The sequence below is a fragment of the Salvelinus namaycush genome, chromosome 1 (assembly GCF_016432855.1).
Source record: "Salvelinus namaycush isolate Seneca chromosome 1, SaNama_1.0, whole genome shotgun sequence".
Lineage (NCBI taxonomy): Eukaryota > Metazoa > Chordata > Actinopteri > Salmoniformes > Salmonidae > Salvelinus > Salvelinus namaycush.
In genome coordinates this window covers 68,627,386-68,650,087 of record NC_052307.1, presented here as the reverse complement: position 1 = coordinate 68,650,087, position 22,702 = coordinate 68,627,386, and the positions used below count along the sequence as shown (strand labels likewise).

At 41.3% G+C, this 22,702-nt stretch overlaps 3 protein-coding genes across 4 annotated transcripts in view; 1 reads left to right on the top strand and 2 right to left on the bottom strand.

The window, feature by feature from the left end:
- Positions 1-172: 172 nt before the first annotated feature.
- On the bottom strand, positions 173-3,605 carry LOC120056495 (centromere protein N-like). Its single transcript, XM_039004673.1, has 10 exons — positions 3,322-3,605; positions 3,087-3,132; positions 2,924-2,983; positions 2,697-2,770; positions 2,377-2,550; positions 2,159-2,260; positions 1,958-2,012; positions 1,709-1,818; positions 1,491-1,614; positions 173-468 (listed from the first exon to the last, which is right to left on the bottom strand). Exons 1-10 carry the CDS (start codon positions 3,490-3,492, stop codon positions 380-382), a joined length of 1,005 nt encoding a protein of 334 aa, XP_038860601.1. The 5' UTR covers positions 3,493-3,605; the 3' UTR covers positions 173-379.
- Positions 3,606-4,124: 519 nt separating this feature from the next.
- On the top strand, positions 4,125-9,487 carry cmc2 (C-x(9)-C motif containing 2). Of its 2 annotated transcripts, XM_038993509.1 has the most exons (5): positions 4,125-4,474; positions 4,982-5,048; positions 5,195-5,265; positions 8,811-8,882; positions 9,016-9,487. In XM_038993509.1, exons 2-5 carry the CDS (start codon positions 5,012-5,014, stop codon positions 9,097-9,099), a joined length of 264 nt encoding a protein of 87 aa, XP_038849437.1. In that variant the 5' UTR covers positions 4,125-4,474; positions 4,982-5,011; the 3' UTR covers positions 9,100-9,487. The 2 variants fall into 2 exon arrangements, with proteins under 2 accessions (XP_038849437.1, XP_038849447.1); XM_038993519.1 differs by lacking the exon at positions 4,982-5,048 and having other exon boundaries at positions 5,154-5,265.
- A 3,107-nt stretch (positions 9,488-12,594) lies between these two features.
- The window catches only part of LOC120047902 (chromodomain Y-like protein 2), a 61,091-nt gene continuing 50,983 nt past the window's right edge, over positions 12,595-22,702 (bottom strand). The window contains exons 4-7 of the mRNA XM_038993497.1: positions 17,364-17,536; positions 16,678-16,888; positions 16,382-16,525; positions 12,595-15,939 (exon numbers count right to left, since the gene is read on the bottom strand). Of these exons, the coding sequence (XP_038849425.1) occupies positions 15,781-15,939; positions 16,382-16,525; positions 16,678-16,888; positions 17,364-17,536 (687 nt within the window). The 3' untranslated portion in view covers positions 12,595-15,780. The remainder of the gene's footprint in view (positions 15,940-16,381; positions 16,526-16,677; positions 16,889-17,363; positions 17,537-22,702) is intronic.

Below are 22,702 nucleotides of genomic sequence, written 5' to 3'. Positions count from 1 at the left end.
GACCTTTCTTAGCAACAGATAGCCACTCCCACACAAGCGTCCTGGCAACATCAGAGGGCTGGGCAAGTGGCAATACTGTAGCTACTTCTATGACATATTACATGTGCAAAAATGTAAAACAGGCAAACCATGACCCTTTGCTGTACACTACTCAAGTAACAAAGTAAAAAAATCCATCCAATAACATTTATTCGAGTACAGATTGTAGTATATTAATTGAGAAACAATACGATTATTATTGTTAACACTTGGGCGAAGGACAGAGTGAATGGGTAAACAAGGTGTTCTAAAAAATATATGTTAAACCCCATAAAATGTTAACACATTTAATACAAAATATACACTACTTGTTCTGGTAGTTCTTATAGTTAAATTTGATTTAAACTCCTTTGTCTGTGATAACAAAATAGTTTCTCCCTTTCTGTGTGATGGATGAGAGAAGAGGGGTGACTGGGGTTGACGCCATACCTGTAAAACACAAGCAATTACTGAGGGGATTAATTTTTACCCACCCTGTTCACAGGGTAGGCTGAGTTTGCACAGGGTTAAAAGTGATTGATTTTGTTTTTTAAATCTGTGCGTCTTCTCTGGGATGAGCCGGGTGCCCCGCACGCAACAAAAGTGATGTAACACATGGAGTAATGAGTTAGGATTTCATTGATATATCACTATCTACTGTCCAAAAGAAAACTAGTTTGAAAATGTGAACATACATTTTTATGGAAAAGACATGTTGTATTTTTCTGAATGATCCATCACGCTGCCATGTTGACAATATGGCCAGGTTGAGCATATTACTGTTCAATTTGAGCAGGGTACTCCGCCCTCACCGGTTTTAGCCGGTCATGTGACTGGCCATTGCCTGATTCACCCCAGTTCAGTCTAATCGAATCCACTCACTTATTAGCAGACCCTCCAAAAAGCATCAAACAACTCAGCACATTATATCTGGAGAATGAGAAGGACACAATGAAAGTCTGTCATGGTTCCTCTGCCCCCTTGTGGCCATGGACAGAATTGAATAAAGAAGCGGAGCCATATATATGAGCAGTTAACTAACTATAACCACATCAAATAAAACGTTATAACGCTGAGCATCACCTGGAAGACGTGACTTCTAAACCTGAGGGTATGGAACAAAGTGCAGAAAGAGAGAGCTATTGTTCATAATTTGTTGTCTCTGCAGCTCTAATGGGGCACCCGAGTGGCGCAACGTTCTAAGGCACTGCATTTCAGTGCTAGAGGCGTGGTTCGATTCCAGGCTGTATCAGAACCGGCCGTGATTGGGAGTCCCATAGGACGGCTCACAATTGGCCCAGCGTTGTTAGGGTTTGGCTTGGGTAGGCCGTCATTGTAAATAAAAAATTGTTCTTAACTGACTTGCCAAGTTAAATAAAGATTTAAAAAACTAGAAGATGTGGCTCTTCCCATTGACAGAGATTAAAGGGGATATTAAACAAAGCCCAGCCCCAGACTTATAGATACTGTACCTGAGGACACACAGTGCCTGAGTGACTCTAGGAGGTTGGTGCTGGCAAACTCCACCACTCCTCTGAAGGGCTCTTCTCTGCCTGTCAACGTTTTGTTAGAGTTATCTCGGAACTTGGTCTCCAGCTGAAAATAGAGCAGAATACATTGTCACACACAGCATAGCAGGCACACGAGGAGAAAGCTTTTTGTAAACAACCCATAGTTCAACTTCGTGCACCTTGTAGACAGCTTTTTGCATTTGAGGTAGTGTCCCATCGCCGAAGGCCTCACAGGCCATCTGAAGACGGTTCTCTGTATTCTCAGCCTGTTCTTTCTCTATATTGGGGTCTAAAATTAGAAAATAGAATGTCAGTGAAACATAAACTATGTCAATATTCTATTGATATCTAATTAGATGTGGTTGTCACCATGATTATGTTCATCTATACATTACAATTGTATTTTATAAGCAGACAACAAAACATACTTCTAGGGACAGGATTCTTTTCCTGAAGAGGTTTTGGATGTTTGGTGGGGAACACCTATGAATGAATGAAAAGGTGCAGAACACAGAATCTCTATAGTTAGTTCTATAGGTTTTACTTGTTTATAGTAAGCAGTGGGATGGTCATGATAAAGGCTTTTATATGGCCCGTGTCCCCTCATAGGGGACAGGGCCAAGGCCTACCTGTTGGTACTGCCTCATCAGTAGGTCTCTGATGGCGGTGAGGTTCCGTCCACTGAGGTGAGCGTCCTTCATAGAGCCATATCTGGTGGCCAGAACCAAGGCCTGTATGACAGAACTCAGTCTGTTTAACAGGCGATACAGACCATAGAAACAGAATTCAAAGCATTGCAATATGACATTATGAATCCCCCCAGGGGCAATTTAAAAAGCATCCTTGCCTGGTTTAAAAGAGGCTTATGCTTTGAAGTCACGCCGGTCACAAAGACATAAGGGGTCTGAAGATGGTGGACAACGTATGTGGGTTTAAGGTGGTAAGGCTTTGTGAAGTTGTCCCCCCAGGCAACACGTATCCATATGGCCTCATCTGTGTGTTTCTTTATTTTAATAGACACCTTGGAAGGAAAGACAAACACAGGCATTGACAGAGATGGCACATGCAAACACAGCAATTGAGGGACATTACAAGCCAATGTCCATTTTAATGAATGTTAGTTCTGTCTTTTCTACCAAGCATATAAAAGCTGGAAGTCATACATACATGGCTGATGAGCTCTGTGAGGTTGGCCTTGAACTGTTCCTTGAACTGTGTCAGCTCAATGGATGGTGCATCCTCTGTGAAGAAAAATATACTTGAAATGAACAGTAATGCTGATTAGGCTACCTCTAATACCTTGGAACTCTAATATTGATTAGGGTCCATTTTCAAATGGAACTTTGTGAGTGTCAGTGAAAGCACCAGATACTAAATGTAGACTTTCATTTTACCCTCTGCATCAAGGAGCTGGAAGCCATGCCACATTCCCTGATTCGGATTCTCAATGATATCTGGAAAGCATTGGTGAAATGTATTATCTATTACTGACAACTAAGTAGACCATTGGCTACTGAGGGGGAAATTAGTTAATTCACACTGTCAGATAACACTTACAGATCATTTCGAGTTCTGTGATGTGTTTCACTGTCAAGCCCTTCTCCTGGGAAAGATAAAAGTAGTGTATCAGAAAGGTTGAAAGTATAACAAAAAATGTTGATTACACTTAGCCCACGATGAACTGTTAAGGTGAGCTAGATTAAATGAACAAGTTAGCTAAAGAGAACATCACATCACTAGAAAGCTACTTAGATAGGTAACGTTAACTATATAGTCAAGCAGCTACATCTACCTCACAGAGAGCCAGTAGATGTTCTGTCAACACCCATTTTGGTTGTGTGAAGTCCAGCGAATGCAGGTCCTCCCTTGATAGATGAGCCCACTTGCCAAACATTGTCTGGAGCATTTGATAAGGGATTCGTCGTATCAAACGTTGCAATATACGATTTGTAGAGTCACCCATGCTTAAAATGTATGTTTTAACCAAGTAAACTCTTAAAACGCATTAGATAGCAAGCTAACAGCAGACACGCAAATACAAAACAAACCGCCGAACGAGAGTCAACCAATCGGAATTATTTGGTGGGTCGCACTTCCTGTTTCGTAATTTCCCCTTCAAATAACGTTTACCACATATTCACATGCTTTAGAGATGCTTTAGAGATGTTTAGAGGTTATGTTGGGTTAAATGGGGTTTAATATTGTCCTAAATTATACAAAAAACGTGTAAAAACAAAATAAATAGAAAACTGAGCTCTGGGAGCTCTTTTGTTTCGTAAAAATGTATTCGTCTTTCCACTGCCATATGCGATGGCGCCGTCTGCTGGAGAGGCATAGATGCACCGTGTTTAGGATTAATTACATTTGATGATATAGCTATAATGCATACATATTACAATCGTACATAAATATGTAATAAAATGTGTTTTATGTTCCAGTCGTGCAATGACTGGAGTTATTTGCTGTGTGCCCGTTGAGGGAGTGCCCGCCCACATGTGATCAACAATTAATGTGATTGGACCACCATCCAACGGTAGCAGGTGTCTGATTTGCTACTGTAATGTCAATCAGGTTATCATTTTCCACTGAGTGTACTGTCTTTGCTGTTACGAAAGAGTGAGAGAAGTGTAGCTAGCTAGCTAGCATGTTACCAGCATGTCCTCCTTTTATCAAATACATTATTAGGTTTACAATTGAATGCTATGTCAGAATTGTTAAACACATTTTTCAAGATTTGTACAGTAGCTAGTTAGATGTAAATACATCGACAGTAACCTGGCAGTAATAGGAGTTAAAACAAGGGGTTGAAAGAACGTTGCATTTGCCCTTAAGGGGTTATTTCTCGCTACTAGGCATTGGCAGCTATCTACATTTGGTCAACTTGCTATCTACGATATATTCTATTCCTGGAAGATAGATATCTCAATGATATCCCAACTGAACTGGTAATATCTTTATTTAACTAGCTACCTTATTCTATTCACAGCTTTTAAGGTAATTCCAGTCTATTTTGGTAGCTACAGTACTAGCTACCAGTCTGTGAGTTGTACTGTAGCTAGAACAGTCTGTAACTAACTAGCTAGCTAGCATCATTCAATTTCACAACTTGGCCCCTTTGCTGCATACAGATTTGAGTCTATTTCAACCGGTCTCTGAATATGTAACAAAGTCCATCTCTATACAACCACAACTTTATGACTGCTTATAACAACGCTGCCAACTGCTAGCCTACTTGTTACAGTAGAGGCTGAAATCACTTTTCGGGTAATCACAGTTTTGAGATTAATCAGGATGAAAGGATGGGCTTGTATGACAATTGCCACTCCTCATTGTGTCTGGTACTCTGTCCTTCATTAACCCACACAGGCAATGCTATCCATATCTTTACCTAGACTTGTATTAGTTTTAACCTGCCCACCTGTGTTTTACACCTGTTTTCTCTTTCATTGCAGGTAAGTGTAAACAGAAAACGGATCATCCCCATGAGTTTGCAGGATGGAGAGGGACTGGGTGGATGGAGTATCCTTTAGAGTAGACACACATTACAGAAACCCAAATAGTCAAATAGTAATTTTCATTATGCATTGTAGTCACAAACATGGTTGGTATTGTTTGTCTTTCCAGTATTGTTGGAGTGGTAAGCCCTTAACTCAGAATGCACCCTGATCTGTCGCCTCACCTGCACACGGACGAGTGCAACATACTGATAAACCTGCTGAAGCAGTGCCACACGGAGGTAAGTTATTTTATACTTGCCTGAGAACCATAGACTGGGTCATTTCATTCCATGTCATTTCAGCAAGCCTTTACACCCACCATCTCAGATTGTTCGGAAATCGTTTCTCTAGTTAGAACCAGATAAGATTAGCATTCCTGAAACATTATTTTGTTGAAATTTTATTTCTGAGAAATTAAGCTCATTGATTGCTCCTGAATAGGCCCTTTTAATTTATAGGATTCACATAATATTCAACAAATATAGTACCCAACATCCGATTTGGATCAAACTTCTTCCTACCATTGCATAAGGCATAAGAAATCCAAGAAAATGGTCAAAAGCCACCCACGGACCCACCACACCCCAGGCCAATCCCACCCCAACAACCAGTATACAGTATCAGTTTTCTGTGTCTCAGAAGTAGTATGGAGCTGTGAGGCTTGGAGTATTGCTTCTTCACCCTTTTTTTATTGTATTCTCTGGGAATCTGGTGATGGTTTTTCCCCGTTTAGAGAAGTTATCCATTGAAGTCTCTTGCATTATTTACCATAAATTAGTGTGAAAGTACCAGGTTTTGCCCACTAGATGCCGCTGTTCTGGCTACTGCCACCACACACTTATCCATTTTGCTGGTCTCTTGTGGTTCTTATCAAAGGCCCAGTGCAGTCAAATATGTGATTTCCCTGTGTTTTATTTATATTTCCAATTAAATAATGATGATAATGAAATGAATATAATGAAATAATGATCATGCCCTTTTAGTGTAAGAGCTTTTTGAAAAGACTGCCTAATATTCCAGCTTGTTTTGGCGGTATGGAGTTTTAAGAAAGAGTTCCAAAACTCTCTGCCAGTAACAGCTAGTTTTCAGGTGTGTGGGGGTGGGGGGTCTAAGTTTTCCCCTCCCCACTTAGACCACTTCCAGACAGTCCTAGCTAAATTCTTGCTTGAGAAGTTGCTTTTTGCTAAGAAGCTATTTTTGTTTAATTTGGACAATTTTAATGGAAAACAACCACAGTAAGTTGCTTAATTGGTACCCAGAAGTTATTTGATATTGATGTAAAAATGGCTGCATTGGGACCTTTAAGTTATTGACGTTTGTTTATCCCATGTGTAACTCTGTGTTGTTGTTTTTGTCGCACTGCTTTGCTTTATCTTGGCCAGGTCGCAGTTGTAAATGAGAACCTATTCTCAACTGGCCTACCTGGTTAAATAAAGGTGGAAAAATAATAATAATTTTAAAAAATGGATCACAGTGTTTTCTTTGAAACTTAGGGTTGAAAACCAATAGCTTTTGCTCATGGTGAAAATAAATAGTGTGGTCAAGCCAGTCCTCCATGAAAGCAATTCAGTTTGTCCTTCTTTTAACAACCTAATGCTTCAACCCAACTTCCCATGAATAGTCCAACAAATGGCAGCTTTCTGAGAGGGCTATACGTATGTAGCAATTCCCATATGAACACTTTTCCTACAAGCCCAAAACTTTGCCTAGTAACTAAAATGTTATGACAACCCTAATAAAATTATACAATTATAAACCATTGCATGGCATTCCATGTTTTTCAATAAAATGATTAGAAAACATCTCTGTATGTAGTGTGATTAGTGACATGTACCATTAAACCCAACCCAAAACCATTACCAATGCAAAAACACTATACAGTGTGTGTTTGGGACTTTTACCATTGAAACAGTTAGAACTGCTATAGCCTAATGGTTTGCTTGTTCGCCAGGAATGGCCTAACTAACCCAGACCATTTTTGAAGGGATATAAATCACACACACAGAGGTGCCGTTTCCTGAACACAAATTAGGCCTAAAAGAAGGACAAACGGAATTGCTTTCATGGAGGACTGGCTTTAATTGTGAGGATGACCATACAATTTATTTTCATCATGAGCAAAAGATATTGGTTTTCTACCCAAAGTTGCAAAGAAAATGTTTTGATATTTAATAAACACAAGAGACCAGCGAAATGGATAAAAGGTTGTGGTGGCAGTAGCAGAAACAGCAGCATCTAGTAGGCAAAACCTGGTACTTTCACACTAATTTATGGTAAATAACATCACAGGGAATACATGACAAAGGATGAAGACGCAATACTCCAAGCAGCAGCTCCATACTACTTGTCAGACATTTTATTTTTATTTGACCTTTATTTAACTAGGCAAGTCAGTTAAGAACAAATTGTTATTTTCAATGACAGCCTAGGAACAGTGGGTTAACTGCCTTGTTCAGGGGCAGAACGACACATTTTTACCTTGTCAGCTCGGGGATTCGATCTTGCAACCTTTCGGTTACTAGTCCAACGCTCTAACCACTAGGCTACCTGCCGCTCTAACCACTAGGCTACCTGCCACATAGAGTACTATATCCTAGTTGTTAAGGTGGGATTGGTGGGGAGGTCTGGGTGGCTTTTGATTTTTGGATTTCTCATGCTAGGAAGAATTATGGTCAAAAAAATATATAAAAACGCAACATGCAACAATTTCAACGATTTTACAGTTACAGTTCATATAAAGAAATCATTAAATTGAAATAAATTAATTTGGCCCAATCTATGTATTTCACATGACTTGGCAGGGGCACCACTGGGGAACCAGGCCCAGCCAATCAGAATGAATTTTTCACCACAAAAGGGCTTTATTACAGACAGAAATACTCCTCAGTTTCATCAACTGTCCAGATGGCTGGCTTCAGATGATGCCGCAGGCGAAGAAGCCTGGGTTGGTGTGGTTACACGTGGTCTGCAGTTGTGAGGCTGGTTTGACATACTACCAAATTCTCTAAAACGACGTTTGAGGCAGCTTATGGTAGAGAAATGAAGATTGAATTCTCTGGCAACAGCTTTGGTGGACATTCCTGCACTCTGCATGCCAATTGCACAAAGCCTCAAAACTTGATATCTGTGGCATTGTGTTGTGTGACAAAACTGCACATTTTAGTGGCCTTTTATTGTCCCCAGCACAAGGTACACCTGTGTAATGATCACGCTGTTTAATCCGCTTCTTGATATGCAACACCTGTCAGGTGGATGGATTATCTTGCCTAAGGAGAAATTCTGACTAACAGGGATGTAAACAAATGTGTGTGAAAATACGCTTTTTATGCTTATGGAGATGTCAGTGATCTTTTATTTCACCTCATGAAACATGGGACCAACACTTTACACCTTGCGTTTATATTTTTGTTCAGTATATATTTATTAAAGATAATATGAATCCTAGAAATTAAAATGGCCAATTAGGGTGCAATCAATTAGCTTAATTTCTCAGCGATCAAATTATATTTAAACAAATTAATGTTTCAGGAGTGCTAATCTAATATGTTTAACTACAGAAACGATTTCAGAACAATCTGAGATGGTGGGTGTAAAAATCCTATTCTTTGTGCTTTTTGAGGTGGAACGACTCAACAGCGTCTAAGAACATGTCCAACATAGACCTCCACCTGAAAGATCTACTGTATTGCTCTACACTGTAGCTGTTCTAAACTAATGTGTAGGAGCAGTCAAGTACAGCTACACTCTTACCTGTCAAAAACATGTTGTAATGTCTCATCCTCAGCACAATGTCAAGAAGTTCTTTGGCCATTGCAATGATATGGACCGTGCCATGAGAGCTTGTTTGAAGGACGAGGTGAGGACTACCAGCAATTTGGTTTTAATTCGAAAGGGATGCCTCACCAGATGACTACTTTTGTCATATTTCATTGATGGGAGCACTTTGGTATTTTCAACAATGTGTGTGTGTTTCTCTTTCTGATCAACAGCGAATTGGAAAGAGGGAGAAAAGCAAACAGCATGCTAAAGAGATGAGACAGAGGCTGAAAGACGGCCCTAAGGAAGACTTCTGAATGGCAGTACTGGCTGAGCCGATGCTCCAGGAAGGGGCACAGGAACTGGGTATTGGAGGACTTGAGACTTACGGGGGCCTACCATGAGAAGCCTACCTTACTGCCTGGACATCTGGCCACAAGAGGTCTCTCATAGTGTCGGTTTCAGTATGTGTGTTGAATAGTGTTGGGTGGATTGTCATAGACAGTGGTGGATGATCATTTCGCTACTCAGGGATCAGAGCTCATATGGGGGTCTGTTTCGAGGACTGCTACCCAACACCCATGCAATCATGGTTGATTGCATATTTAAAGTACTTAACAAAATAATTGTTTTAAATTGTCTGCGTATCTGACTGGGGATGATGAATGAACACTGGATTTCTATTGAATAAAGTGTATCAAAACACAGAATTGCCTTGTTATTTTCTTATGGGTAGTCAACAGATGCTTTACTTATATGTGAAACCTCCAAGCTCACAGGACATTTAATTCATTTACAAATGTGTCAGTGTCATATTCACAGCCTTATTCTGTTAAGGCTAGGGCTGATTTCAAGGTTTTACTGCTAACCTACAAAGCATTACATGGGCTTGCTCCCTACCTATCTTTCACGATTTGGTCCTGCTGTACATACGTACACGTACGCTACGGTTACAAGACGCAGGCCTCCTTACTGTCCCTAGAATTTCTAAGTAAACAGCTGGAGGCAGGGCTTTCTCCTACAGAGCTCCATTTTAATGGAATGGTCTCTCTATCCATGTGAGAGAGGCAGACTCGGTCTCAACCTATAAGTCTTTATTGAAGACTCATCTCTTCAGTAGGTGCTATGATTGAGTGTAGTCTGGCCCAGGGGTGTGAAGGTGAACGGAAAGGCACTGGAGAGACGAACCGCCCTTGCTGTCTCAACCTGGCCGGTTCCCCTCTCTCCACTGGGATTCTCTGCCTCTAACCCTATTAGGCTGAGTCACTGGCTTACTGGTGCTCTTCCATGCTGTCCCTAGGAGGGGTGTGTCACTTGAGTGGGTTGAGTCACTGACGTGATCTTCCTGTCTCGGATGGCGCCCCTCTCAGGTTCGTGCCGTGGTGGAGATTTCCGTGGGCTATACTCGGCCTTGTCTCAGGGTAGTAGGTTGGTGGTTGAAGATATCCCATAGTGGTGTGGGGGCTGTGCTTTGGCAAAGTGGGTGGGGTTATATCCTGCCTCTCTATTTCTCTCTTTTTCTTTTTCGCTCTCTTTCTCTTCTCTCGGAGGACCTGAGCCCTAGGACCATGCCTCAGAACTACCTGGCCTGATGACTCCTTGCTGTCCCAAGTCCATCTGGTCATGCTGCTGCTCCAGTTTCAACTGTTCTGCCTGCGGCTATGGAACACTGACGTGCTACCTTGTCCCGGACCTGCTGTTTTGGACTCTCTCTACCGCACCTGCTGTCTCTAACTCTGAATGATCGGCTATGAAAAGCCAACTGACATTTACTCCTGAGGTGCTGACCTGTTGCACCCTCTACAACCACTATGATTATTATCTGACCCTGCTGGTCATCTATGAACGTTTGAACATCTTGGCCATGTTCTGTTATAATCTCTCTCACAGCCAGAAGAGGACTGGCCACCCCTCAGAGCCTGGTTCCTCTCTAGGTGTCTTCCTAGGTTCTGGCCTTTCTAGGGAGTTTTTCCTAGCCACCGTGCTTCTACATCTGCATTGCTTGCTGTTTGGGGTTTTAGGCTGGGTTTCTGTACAGCACTTTGTGACATCAGCTGATGTAAAAATGGCTTTATAAATACATTTGATTGATTAATGGATTCACTCAAGTCCTCATCGGATGCTTGTTCATATCCAGCTTCCATTCATCCTGAACAATCCACTGTATTTGTTATCACCAGCCTAATCTCGGGAGTTGATAGGCTTGAATTCATAAACAGCAGAGCTGCTGGCAAAAAGCACGAAAGTGCTGTTTGAATGAATGCTTACGAGCCTGCTGGTGCCCACCATCGCTCAGTCAGACTGCTCTATCAAATCATAGACTTAATTATAACATAATAACACACAGAAATACGAGCCTTAGGTCGTTAATATGGTCGAATCCAGAAACTATCATCTCGAAAACAAAACATTTATTCTTTCAGTGAAATACCGTTCCGTATTTTATCTAACGGGTGGCATCCATCAGTCTAAATATTCCTGTTACATTGCACAACCTTCAATGTTATGTCATAATTACGTAAAATTCTGGCAAATTAGTTCGCAATGAGCCAGGCGGCCCAAACTGTTGCATATACCCTGACTCTACGTGCAATGAACGCAAGAGAAGTGACACAATTAATGGTTAATATTGCCTGCTAACCTGGATTTCTTTTAGCTAAATATGCAGATTTAAAAATATATACTTCTGTGCATTGATTTTAGGAAAGGCATTGATGTTGATGGTTAGGTACACGTTGGAGCAACGACAGTCCTTTTTCGCGAATGCGCACTGCATCGATTATATGCCACGCAGGACACGCTAGATAAACTAGTAATATCATCAACCATGTGTAGTTATAACTAGTGATTATGATTGATTGATTGATTGTTTTTATAAGATACGTTTAATGCTAGCTAGCAACTTACCTTGGCTTCTTACTGCATTCGCGTAACAGGCGGGCTCCTTGTGAGGCAGGTGGTTAGAGCGTTGGACTAGTTAAGGTTGCAAGATTGAATCACTGAGCTGACAAGGTAAAAGTCTGTCGTTCTGCCCCTGAACAAGGTAGTTAACCCACCGTTCCTAGGCCGTCATTGAAAATAAGAATGTGTTCTTAACTGACTTGCCTAGTTAAATAAAGGTGGAAAAAGAAAAATCGGCAAAATCGGCATCCAAAATGACCGATTTCCGATTGTTATGAAAACTTGAAATCGGCCCTAATTAATTGGCCATTCCGATTAATCGGTCGACCTCTAATCTGGACATCCATAAGGTTAGTGGATCTTCCAGAGAAACATAATACAATGACCATCTATACAGCAGTTAGCACTAGGAATACCATGCACTTTGTAAATGTTAAGTGATGATCATCTTAATTATGCAGAATGAAATGCTACAGAGACAGCCATGGTTGGTATTGCCTAAATCCTGAACGAATGCCACTAGGTAATTGTGTGCAACATTGTAATATTTCATTCAGAGCAAAAATCCTCCTCCTCTTCCTGTCCAGATGACTCACAGCGGTTTAGCATTAGGCCCCCAGTCATTTCTGGAAAGCAGAGTGACGGTGAAAAAAATGCTGAAGAGGGTTATAGTGAGTGCCATAGAGGAGCAACCCATTCATGTTTATTTTAAGTGGCGTGTTTCAATGGAGAGGATCCCAAGGACAGATGGATGCTCTTTTAGTTTGTATTTATCTGATCCAAATTATGTGTGCTTTTATCCAAACAAGGACATTGGTACTATACAAATGGAGCAAACAAAAATAAAGTTTGTAGGAGTGATGACTAAGTAGGAACAAAACAGTTTTTAAACACACAACAAAAACACCATGTTTAAATTAATGTCATAGTTTATTCAAAGCAGCTCGACCCCCAAAACTCACAACGTATGGATACAGCATCCTACAGACAAAAGATACAACTTCTAAGGCACCCCGAGGTGTGATTTTAGATTAGAGAAAGGAGTAGAAACTCAACATGTAATAGGTTTGTAAATGCTTGGAAGATGCATAGAAACATCATATGGAGATAGGAGTTTACAAACTAAACCTAAACACATGGCTTACAGGGCCGGTCATAATTTTCAAGGGTAAGTCCTCAAATGAATTATAACGGTTTTACTTCAAATTATTCAAATGCATCATTCAAACACAATGTTACTCTATTTGGGTCCTGGGAGAGCAGCCTTGTCTCATACTATACGTAACAAAGTAAATGTAAACCGAGAGACAAATTTGTATGATATGTTACGTTTGGTTAGATAAGACAGATGTTAACTTAAGCCAAAAATGAGTTGGTTTGGTGTGGATGGGTTGGTGTATAACGTGAACGTCTAGCAACCTAAAGGTTGGTTCGAATCTCATCACGACCAAGTTTAGCATTTTAGCTAATTAGTAACTTTTCCTCTACTTGCTACTTTTTAGCTAGTTTTCAACTACTTAGCATGTTAGCTAACCCTTCCCTAACTTTAATACTAACCCCTAACCTCAGCTAATGTTAGCCAGCTAGCTAATGTTAACCACCTAGCTAGAATTCGTAACATATCATACGTTTAGCAAATCGTAATATAATTGTATATTTTTCAAATTCGTAACATATCATACGAAACGGTTGATGGACATCCACAAATGAATACATACCATACAGAAGTAACATCGCATACTAAATGGAGTGTATGGGTTTACGTACAGAATAATACAAAATGCTCTGAGACCAGGTTGGAGAGAGGTACAGGCAAAACTCAAATATATTAATATACATTTAATCTTACACTATACTTTAGCAATACACTGATCAACACGCAAATAATAAATCAATTGGGGAAATTCAGGGAAAGTGTTATTCAAATATAATTGGGAATGGTTGATTAGAAATTGATAGAGCTTTGATTTGTCAGAGCTGTTAATAGCAATATTACTTTAAATGTTTTAAAGTTTTGCATAAAGTGGTTATCAACAGCCTTTAAACATAATTATGCTACATGTAACCATTTTTTTGTGTGTGTTTGTTGTGTCACTACTATCACACAGTGCAGATCTAGGGAAAAAAGCAATTTACTGAGAATATCTGGAACAGAAGATAAGAGAGAAAGATGCCTCTTGGGAAAGGGAAACATTATGGCACTGCAGCCCCAAGGGGAACTTGAGCACTAACTTTAAATAAATACAAATAATAATTGTGCAAGATTTCTAACATTGCTTACTATGGCAATACAAAACATACCCTGAAATGTAAAGTATTTTGACAGGCAACACACGTATCTACAATATTGTACATGCATATAGTTACACCATATAACACCTACATGGTTCATATATGTGTACAACTGCAAAAACCCACCATTTCCTGAATGATACAAAACAATTTCCACAAAACTACATTTCATTATTGGGTAAACCAAAAATAGATATCCATACATACAATATATGTAGATATATATTTCCCATTTCCTGAAGCCATCATCACATGCAGGTATTATCTGCACTACTACTGCATCTTCACAACACAGACAGCCAACAGACGAAAAGTGCAGTGATTACTTTGGGACAAAACTTCTTTCTGTGGTTACAAAAATACACAATGTCTCACTAATAACCGATTGCAAGGTAATATCAAAATAATTATCTGTCCAAATATCATAGTTACACTCTTCACAATGTAATATACATGCCTTTATAATCAACGGGGTATCAAACCCTGGTCGTCTTCACGATTCAAGACTGCAGTAGCCCACTGAGCTAAAGGCAGGGCATTAGCTCTGGGAGCCAAAAGAAGTCTTCAGGTCTCAGGCAAGGTTAGTCAACACAGAAGAGTAGTTAAGCAAACCACCCCCGCTACACCTTTGTACTGTAATACATGTCATATATGTACCTTGATGATAATGATGACGCTGCACATATTGCTGCTGATATAATAATGATGATGACGTATGTCTCACCCTCTTTCTCTCATTCTCTCTCTTTCCTCCCTTTCCCAGGGAGAGGTCTCCTTTTAATCTATCGACAGTCTCCACATTCTAATGAAAAGATGCCATCAGACAGCTCTGGTTCTCTATGGGAGTGCTGGTCGTGGTCAAAGAGGGCCCTTCTATATATTCACATTCAATCAGAGGTCAAACACACCCTTACTGACAAACCAAATACAAGCAATTGAATAAACACTTCCAAAAGAGCATCGCAAAACGGCCTATATAAATCCAGAAAGAGTTCACTGTCAACACTGCCCATTCACATTGACTTCCCAATTATGGGTGTGTATCATTGGGCATGACCTAGCTCTAACTCTTCCCCAGTGGCCCTCCTATTACACCACACCTAATTCAATGGACAGGTTTCACTTAAATTATTATTTACTTCTTTGGCCAGGGTTACTGCTATGTAAGGTGAGAAAATCTATGTTCCACTCTGACCTCAAGCATAGCTTTGATTTTCACTACACCTCAGAGCCCAGGAGGACACTTCACCTCAAAACAGAAAGACTAAAGCACGATACAAAAAAAACAGCAGCAGACTAATAGAAGATATATACACGTGGTATGCTTTTTTTCTATTTAGGATCAAATCTAAATACATTTTCAAATAAATAATTGAACAATGACATTAGCCATCAGATGAGCTCTTTTGGCTCCACGCACTCCCACAACGTTCTGCTGCTGTGCATCCGTTTCCTGAAGAGCCTTGTTCACGGTCACTGGACTCCCAGCAGGCCATTATGAACGCAGACTGAAACCTACAGATGAATCCTCTCCAGAAGTTGATGCTTTGCAGATCCCCTCTTACAGGCAGGGAAGTTGAGGGATGACCAAAGTAAAAAAAAAAAATTGATGGTGGTGCTCTGCAGACCCAGATGTTGATGTGCGGAGATAAGGCCTCAGAGACTGGCAAACTACGCTCTGCTGGTTGTTAAAGAAGACTGTTGGTAACTGAAGATCAAAGCCCTATATCTTCAGGGATGTTGCTCAGTAGGTAACTGAAGACCAGATCTCGTGGCCCATAGATAGTTCTGCAGGTGTGTAGAGGTCAGTTATCATACACCTTGCTCTGCAGGTAGCTGAAGAGCGCCTCCAGTCCCTTGGTGGAGCACCACAGCTGTTTGAGCATCTGACACTCTTTCTCATTCACCTCCTCCAGGACCGACTTCAGGATGCTCCGCACCAGGCATTTAGACTCTTCCAGAACCTTCCACACACAGGGTCAAACAGAGAGTAAGAGGCAGCCTGCGTCATAGATCGAGGCCCTTCATTTTTACACTTGATCTGGCAGCATTGTACTGTATTAGTTACAGAACCCATGCACACACACATATATATATACACATACACATATATATACACATACACACACACACACACACACACACACACACACACACACACACACACACACACACACACACACACACACACACATATATATATATATATATATATATATATATATATATATATATATATATATATATATATATTTCCCTTATTTGTGGTTTCTGTTTGTGGTTAGATAATATTATCTGAGAGTTATATTCAATTTATAGACCAATGCTCCTGGCAGGCTCCTAGCGCAAGGCCTGGGATATAGCATTTCAGCTCTACATGACTATCTCTATGTCAGAAAAGCCTACCATAGCACTGCAGGTGGACATCTCCTTCACGCGCAGCATCACTTCCTGGTTGAACGTGGTTGGCCAGAATACCTGTGACACCAGGCCCCGGCTGCAGGCTTCCTGTGCCGTGAGCTTCCTCCCGCAGAACAGCATCTCATTGGTCTGTCAGGGTGAGAGGCGGTGACAGGGAGATAATTTAAAAAAAATGTACAACAAGGTAATATAGATGTAAAATTTTGAATAATTAGTTGAATCGTGTTTTACTGCAGAGCTTGAACAAAAACCTGCACAGTGGACCAGGCAACCAGACTCACCAAAGCAACTCCCAGGATCTGGGGGAAGGTGTAGGAGGAGCAGCCGGAGGGGGTGAGGCGGAGGGCGGCACAGGGTGTTTGGAACCAGGCCCGTTCACTGGCCCACACCACGTCACATAGAGGCAGGATAGCTGCCCCCAGGCCCAGGGCAGGCCCGTTGATGGCCACCACGATGGGCTTCTTAAAGTGGATAAACGCCAGCACAAAGTCCCTGGGAGAGGAGACACAAAACAGTGAGTATAAACTATACAGTACAATATGACTGTGTCTTTGTGTTTATTCGTGCTTATCCTGCTTTAGGCGAATCAGGGCAAGCAGACTTCGTTTTTAGTATGAAAAATTATTTGCCAGTGCACTAAGATAATGAGATGTCTTACTAAGACAAATTAAGATCAAATATCTTTAAATAAGATCATTTATCTTACCCACTTGTATCAAGCCTTTTTTAGGTTAAAATAAGCAAAATGATCTTCCAGTGCGCTAAGATAATTTACCTTGGTAAGACGTCAAGTCAATGCACTAACGGTAAGAGATGTCTAGGTAAGTGTGTAGGTGTGTGTGCATGTGTATGTGTGCGGTGTTCTCTGTTCCTGCTGTAGCCTTCTTTAGGTGGATAACTGCAATTGTGTGTTACTTCTGCGCGTGTGTGTGTGTGTGTGTGGCTATAGCTTATGTTCCTCTCTTACCGTACAGCGTCAGCAATGCGGCTGCTCTCTTTCCTTCGGTCTGTAGAGAGGCGTCCTATCAGGTAGGACGGGTCCAGGCCACTGCAGAAGACACTCCCCACAGCACTGAGCAGCAACAGCTTACTGTCATCAGCTGCTGCGTTCCCCAGAGCCCGACACACCTCCTTCATTATCTACACAGAGAGAGAGGGAGGAGAGAAAGTGAGAAAGAGAGTTAGGGTGGGGAGAGAGAGAGATAGAGGGAGGGGGGAGGAAGAGAGAGGGAAGATTGAACTATCAGATCAGAGCCCTGCTGTACATTACCCCCATGATCTACAGACAAGATGAGAGTGTACACACTACAGGAAATGCAAGCGTAGCTGTAGGATACCTTCTTTATCTATAGCTAGAGACAGGTAAAACAGGTTATACAGTTGATGTCGGAAGTTTACATACTTTGAGTCATTAAAACTCGTTTTTCAACCACTCCACACATTTCTTGTCAACAAACTATAGTTTTGGCAAGTCGGTTAGGACATCTACTTTGTGCATGACACAAGTAATTTTTCCAACAATTGTTTACAGACAGATTATTTCACTGTTTCACAATTCCAGTGGGCCAGAAGTTTACATACACTAAGTTGACTGTGCCTTTAAACAGCTTGGAAAATTCCAGAAAATTATGTCATGGCTTTAGAAGCTTCTGATAGGCTAAATTACATCATTTGAGTCAATTGGAGGTGTACCTGAGGATGTATTTCAAGGCCTACCTTCAAACTCTGTGGCTCTTTGCTTGACATCATGGGAAAATCAAAATAAATCAGCAAAGACCTCAGAAAAAAAATTGTAGACCTCCACAAGTCTGGTTCATCCTTGGGAGCAATTTACAAATGCCTAAAGGTACCACGTTCATCTGTACAAACAATAGTACGCAAGTATAAACACCATGGGACCACGCAGCCGTCATACCGCTCAGGACGGAGACGCGTTCTGTCTCCTAGAGATGAACGTACTTTGGTGCGAAAAGGGACAATCAATCCCAGAACAACAGCAAAGGACCTTGTGAAGATGCTGGAGGATACCGGTACAAAAGTATCTATATCCACAGTAAAACGAGTCCTATATCGACATAACCTGAAAGGCCACTCAGCAAGGAAAAAGCCACTGCTCCAAAACTGCCATAAAAAAGCCAGACTACAGTTTGCAACTGCACATGGGGACAAAGATCGTACTTTTTGGAGAAATGTCCTCTGGACTGATGAAACAAAAATAGAACTGTTGGGCCATAATGACCTTCGTTATGTTAGGAGGAAAAAGGGGAAGGCTCGCAAGTCGAAGAACACCATCCCAACCGTGAAGCACAGGGGTGGCAGCATCATGTTGTGGGGGTGCTTTGCTGCAGGAGGGACTGGTACACTTCACAAAATAGATGGCATCAGGATGAAGAAAATATTTGTGGATATATTGAAGCAACATCTCAAGACATCAGTCAGGAAGTTAAAGCTTGGTTGCAAATGGGTCTTCCAAATGGACAATGACCCCAAGCATACTTCCAAATTTGTGGCAAATGGCGTAAGGACAACAAAGTCAAGGTATCACAAAGCCCTGACCTCAATCCTATAGAATATTTGTGGGCAGAACTGAAGAAGCGTGTGCGAGCAAGGAGGCCTACAAACCTGACTCAGTTACACCAGCTCTGTCAGGAGGAATGGGCCAAAATTCACCCAACTTATTGTGGGAAGCTTGTGAAAGGCTACCCGAAACATTTGACCCAAGTTAAACAATTTAAAGACAATGCTACCAAATACTAATTGAGTGTATGTAAACTTCTGACCCACTGGGAATGTGATGAAAGAAATACAAGCTGAAATAAATCATTCTCTACTATTATTCTGACATTTCATATTCTTAAAATAAAGTGGTGATCCTAACTGACCTAAGACAGGGAATTTTGACTAGGATTAAATGTCAGGAATTGTGAAAAACTGAGTTTAAATGTATTTGGCTAACGTGTATGTAAACGTCCGACTTAAATGTATCTAACTGAGCAATCAGATCAATATTTAATGAACAAAAATAAACGCAACATGAAACAATTTCAAAGATTTTATTGAGTTACAGTTCATATAAGGAAATCAGTCAATTGAAATAAATTCATTCGGCCCTAATCTATGGATTTCACATGACTGGGAATACAGATACGCATCTGTTGGTCACAGACACTTTAAAACCTCTCTAGGATATGTGGGACGCTAGCGTCCCACCTGGCCAACATCCGGTAAAATTGCAGAGCGCCAAATTCAAAATACAGGAATACACATAATAAGCATTCATAAAATATACAAGTGTTATACAAAAAGGCTTTACAGCAAAAGCATACCATGCAATTATCTGAGGACAGCGCCCCGTGTAAAAAAAGCATACAAACATTTACCAGCCAAGTAGAGGAGTCACTAAAGTCAGAAATAGCGATAACATTAATCACTTACCTTTGATGATCTTCATATGGTTGCACTCACAAGACTCCCAGTTACACAGCAAATGTTCGTTTTGTTTGATTAAGTCCCTCTTTATGTCCCAAAAACTCAGTTTTGGTGGCGCGTTTTGTTCAGTTATCCAATGGCTCCAAGGCGGTCACAACAGGCAGACGAATACATACTAAAATACCAGTAAAGTTCGTCGAAACATGTCAAATAATGTCTATTATTAATCCTCAGGTTGTTTATTGTCTTTATAATCAATAATATTTCAACCGAACAATACCGTTTAATAGAAAGGAAAAATAACAAACGGCGCGCTCACGGGAGTGCGCCGAATCAGGTCTGCAAAGTTCCTCTGTCCTCTGACCAAAATGTCTGTTTACTCGTCGTTTTTCCAAAATAAAAGCCTGATACCATGTCTAAAGACTGTTGACATCTAGTGGAAGCCATAGGAACTGCAATCTGATTCCTAACCCATTGGATTCTCTATAAGCACTGAGTTGAAAAACAGCCACATGAAAATAATTCCACTTCCTGGATGGATTTTTCTCAGGTTTCGCCTGCCCATATCAGTTCTGTTATACTCACAGACATTATTCTAACAGTTTTGGGAACTTTAGATTGTTTTCTATCCAAATGTACCAATTATATGCATATCCTAGCTTCTGGGCCTGAGTAACAGGCAGTTTACTTTGGGCACGCTTTTCATCCGGAGGTGAAAATACTGCTCCCTACCCAAGAGAGGTTAAAAGAAAACTAGGGGCATTGATCAGAAAATCAGTCAGTCATCATGTAACAGAGTAGATCAGGCTGTTGATTGTGGCTTGTGGAAAGTTGTCCCACTCCTCTTCAATTGCTGTGACGAAGTTGCGGGAACTGGAACATGCTGTCGAGCACATCAATCCAGAGCATCCCAGGAATTGTGTACAGATCTTTGTGACATGGGGCTGTGCATTATCATGCTGAAACATGAGGTGATGGTGGCGGATGAATGGCACGACAAATGGGCCTCAGGTTCTCGTCACGCTAACTCAGTGCATTCAAATTGCCATCGATTAAATGCAATGGTGTTGGTTTGGCCGTAGCTTATGCCTGCTCATACCATAACCCCACCGTCACAATGGAACACTCTGTTCACAATGTCACATCAGCAAACCACTCGCCCACAAGTCGCCGTGGTCTGCAGTTGTGAGGCCGGTTTATCTAAAATTAGATTTGGTGGACATTCCTGTAGTCAGCATACCAATTGCACACTCCCTCAAAACTTGACATCTGTGGCATTGTGTTGTGTGACAAAACCGCACATTTTAGAGTAGCCTTTTATTGTCCCCAGCACAAGCTGCACCTGTGTAATGATTATTCTGTTTAATCAGATTCTTGATATGCAACACCTGTCAGGTGGATTGATTATCTTGGCAAAGGAGAAATACTCACTAACAGGAATGTAAAAACAAATGTGTGCACAACATTTGAGAGAAATAAGCATTTTGTGTGTATGGAACATTTCAGGGATCTTTTATTTCAGATCATGAAACATGGCACCAACACTTTACACCTTGCGTTTATATTTTTGTTCAGTGTAATTCTTCACACCTGTCCAAAGAAACTGAGGCTACAGACAGAGCCATCAGTGTGCATGGCTCTAGATCCCAGCATAAATCTTCCCCTTAATTACAGAGAAGGCAGAATCCTAACTTGACATAGCAGCAGCAATCAAACCTCTCTACAGTGCCTTCGGAAAGTATTCAGACCCCTTCACTATTTCCACATTTTGTTACGTTACAGCCTTATTCTAAAATTTATTAAATATTTGTTTCCCCTCAATCTACACACAATACCCCATAATGACAAAGTGAAGACAGGTTTTTATTTTTCTGCAACAAAATAAAAAAACACCTTATTTACATAAAGATTCAGACACTTTGCTATGAGACTCAAAATTTAGCTCAGATGCATCCTGTTTCCATTGATCATCCTTGAGATGTTTCTACAACTTGATTGGAGTCCACCTGGGGTAAATTCAATTGACTGGAAAGTATTTGGAAAGGCACACACCTGTCTATATAAGATCCCAACGTTGACAGAGCATGTCAGAGCAAAAACCAAGCCATGAGGTCGAAGGAATTGTCCGTAGAGCTCCGAGACAGGATTGTGTCGCAGCACAGGTCTGGGGAAGGGTACCGAAAATGTCTGCAGCATTGAAGGTCCCCAAGAACACAGTGGCCTACATCATTCTTAAATGGAAGAAGTTTGGAACAACCAAGACTCTTCCTAGAGCTGGCTGCCTAGCCCAACTGAGCAATCGGGGTAGAAGGGCCTTGGTCAGGGAGGTGACCAAGAACCCGATGGTCACTCTGACAGAGCTCCAGAGTTCCTCTGTGGAGAAAGACAACCATCTCTGCAGCACTCCACCAATCATGCCTTTATGGAGAGTGGCCAGACAAAAGCCACTCCTCAGTAAAAGGCACATGACAGCTCGCTTGGAGTTTGCCAATAGGCACCTAAAGGACTCTGACCATGAGAAACAAGATTATCTGGTGTGATGAAACCAAGATTGAACTCTTTGGCCTGAATGCCAAGGGTAATTTCTGGAGGAAACCTGGCACCATCCCTACGGTGAAGCATGGTGGTGGCAGCATCATGCTGTGGGGATGTTTTTCAGCGGCAGGGACTGGGAGACCAGTCAGGATCGAGGGAAAGCTGAACGGAGTACAGAGAGATCCTTGATGAAAACCTGCACCAGTGCGCTCAGGACCTCAGACTGGGGGGTGAAGGTTCACCTTCCAACAGGACAACGACCCAAAGCACACAGCCAAGACCATGCATGAGTGGCTTCCGGACAAGTCTCAATGTCCTTGAGTGGCCTAGCCAGAGCCCGGA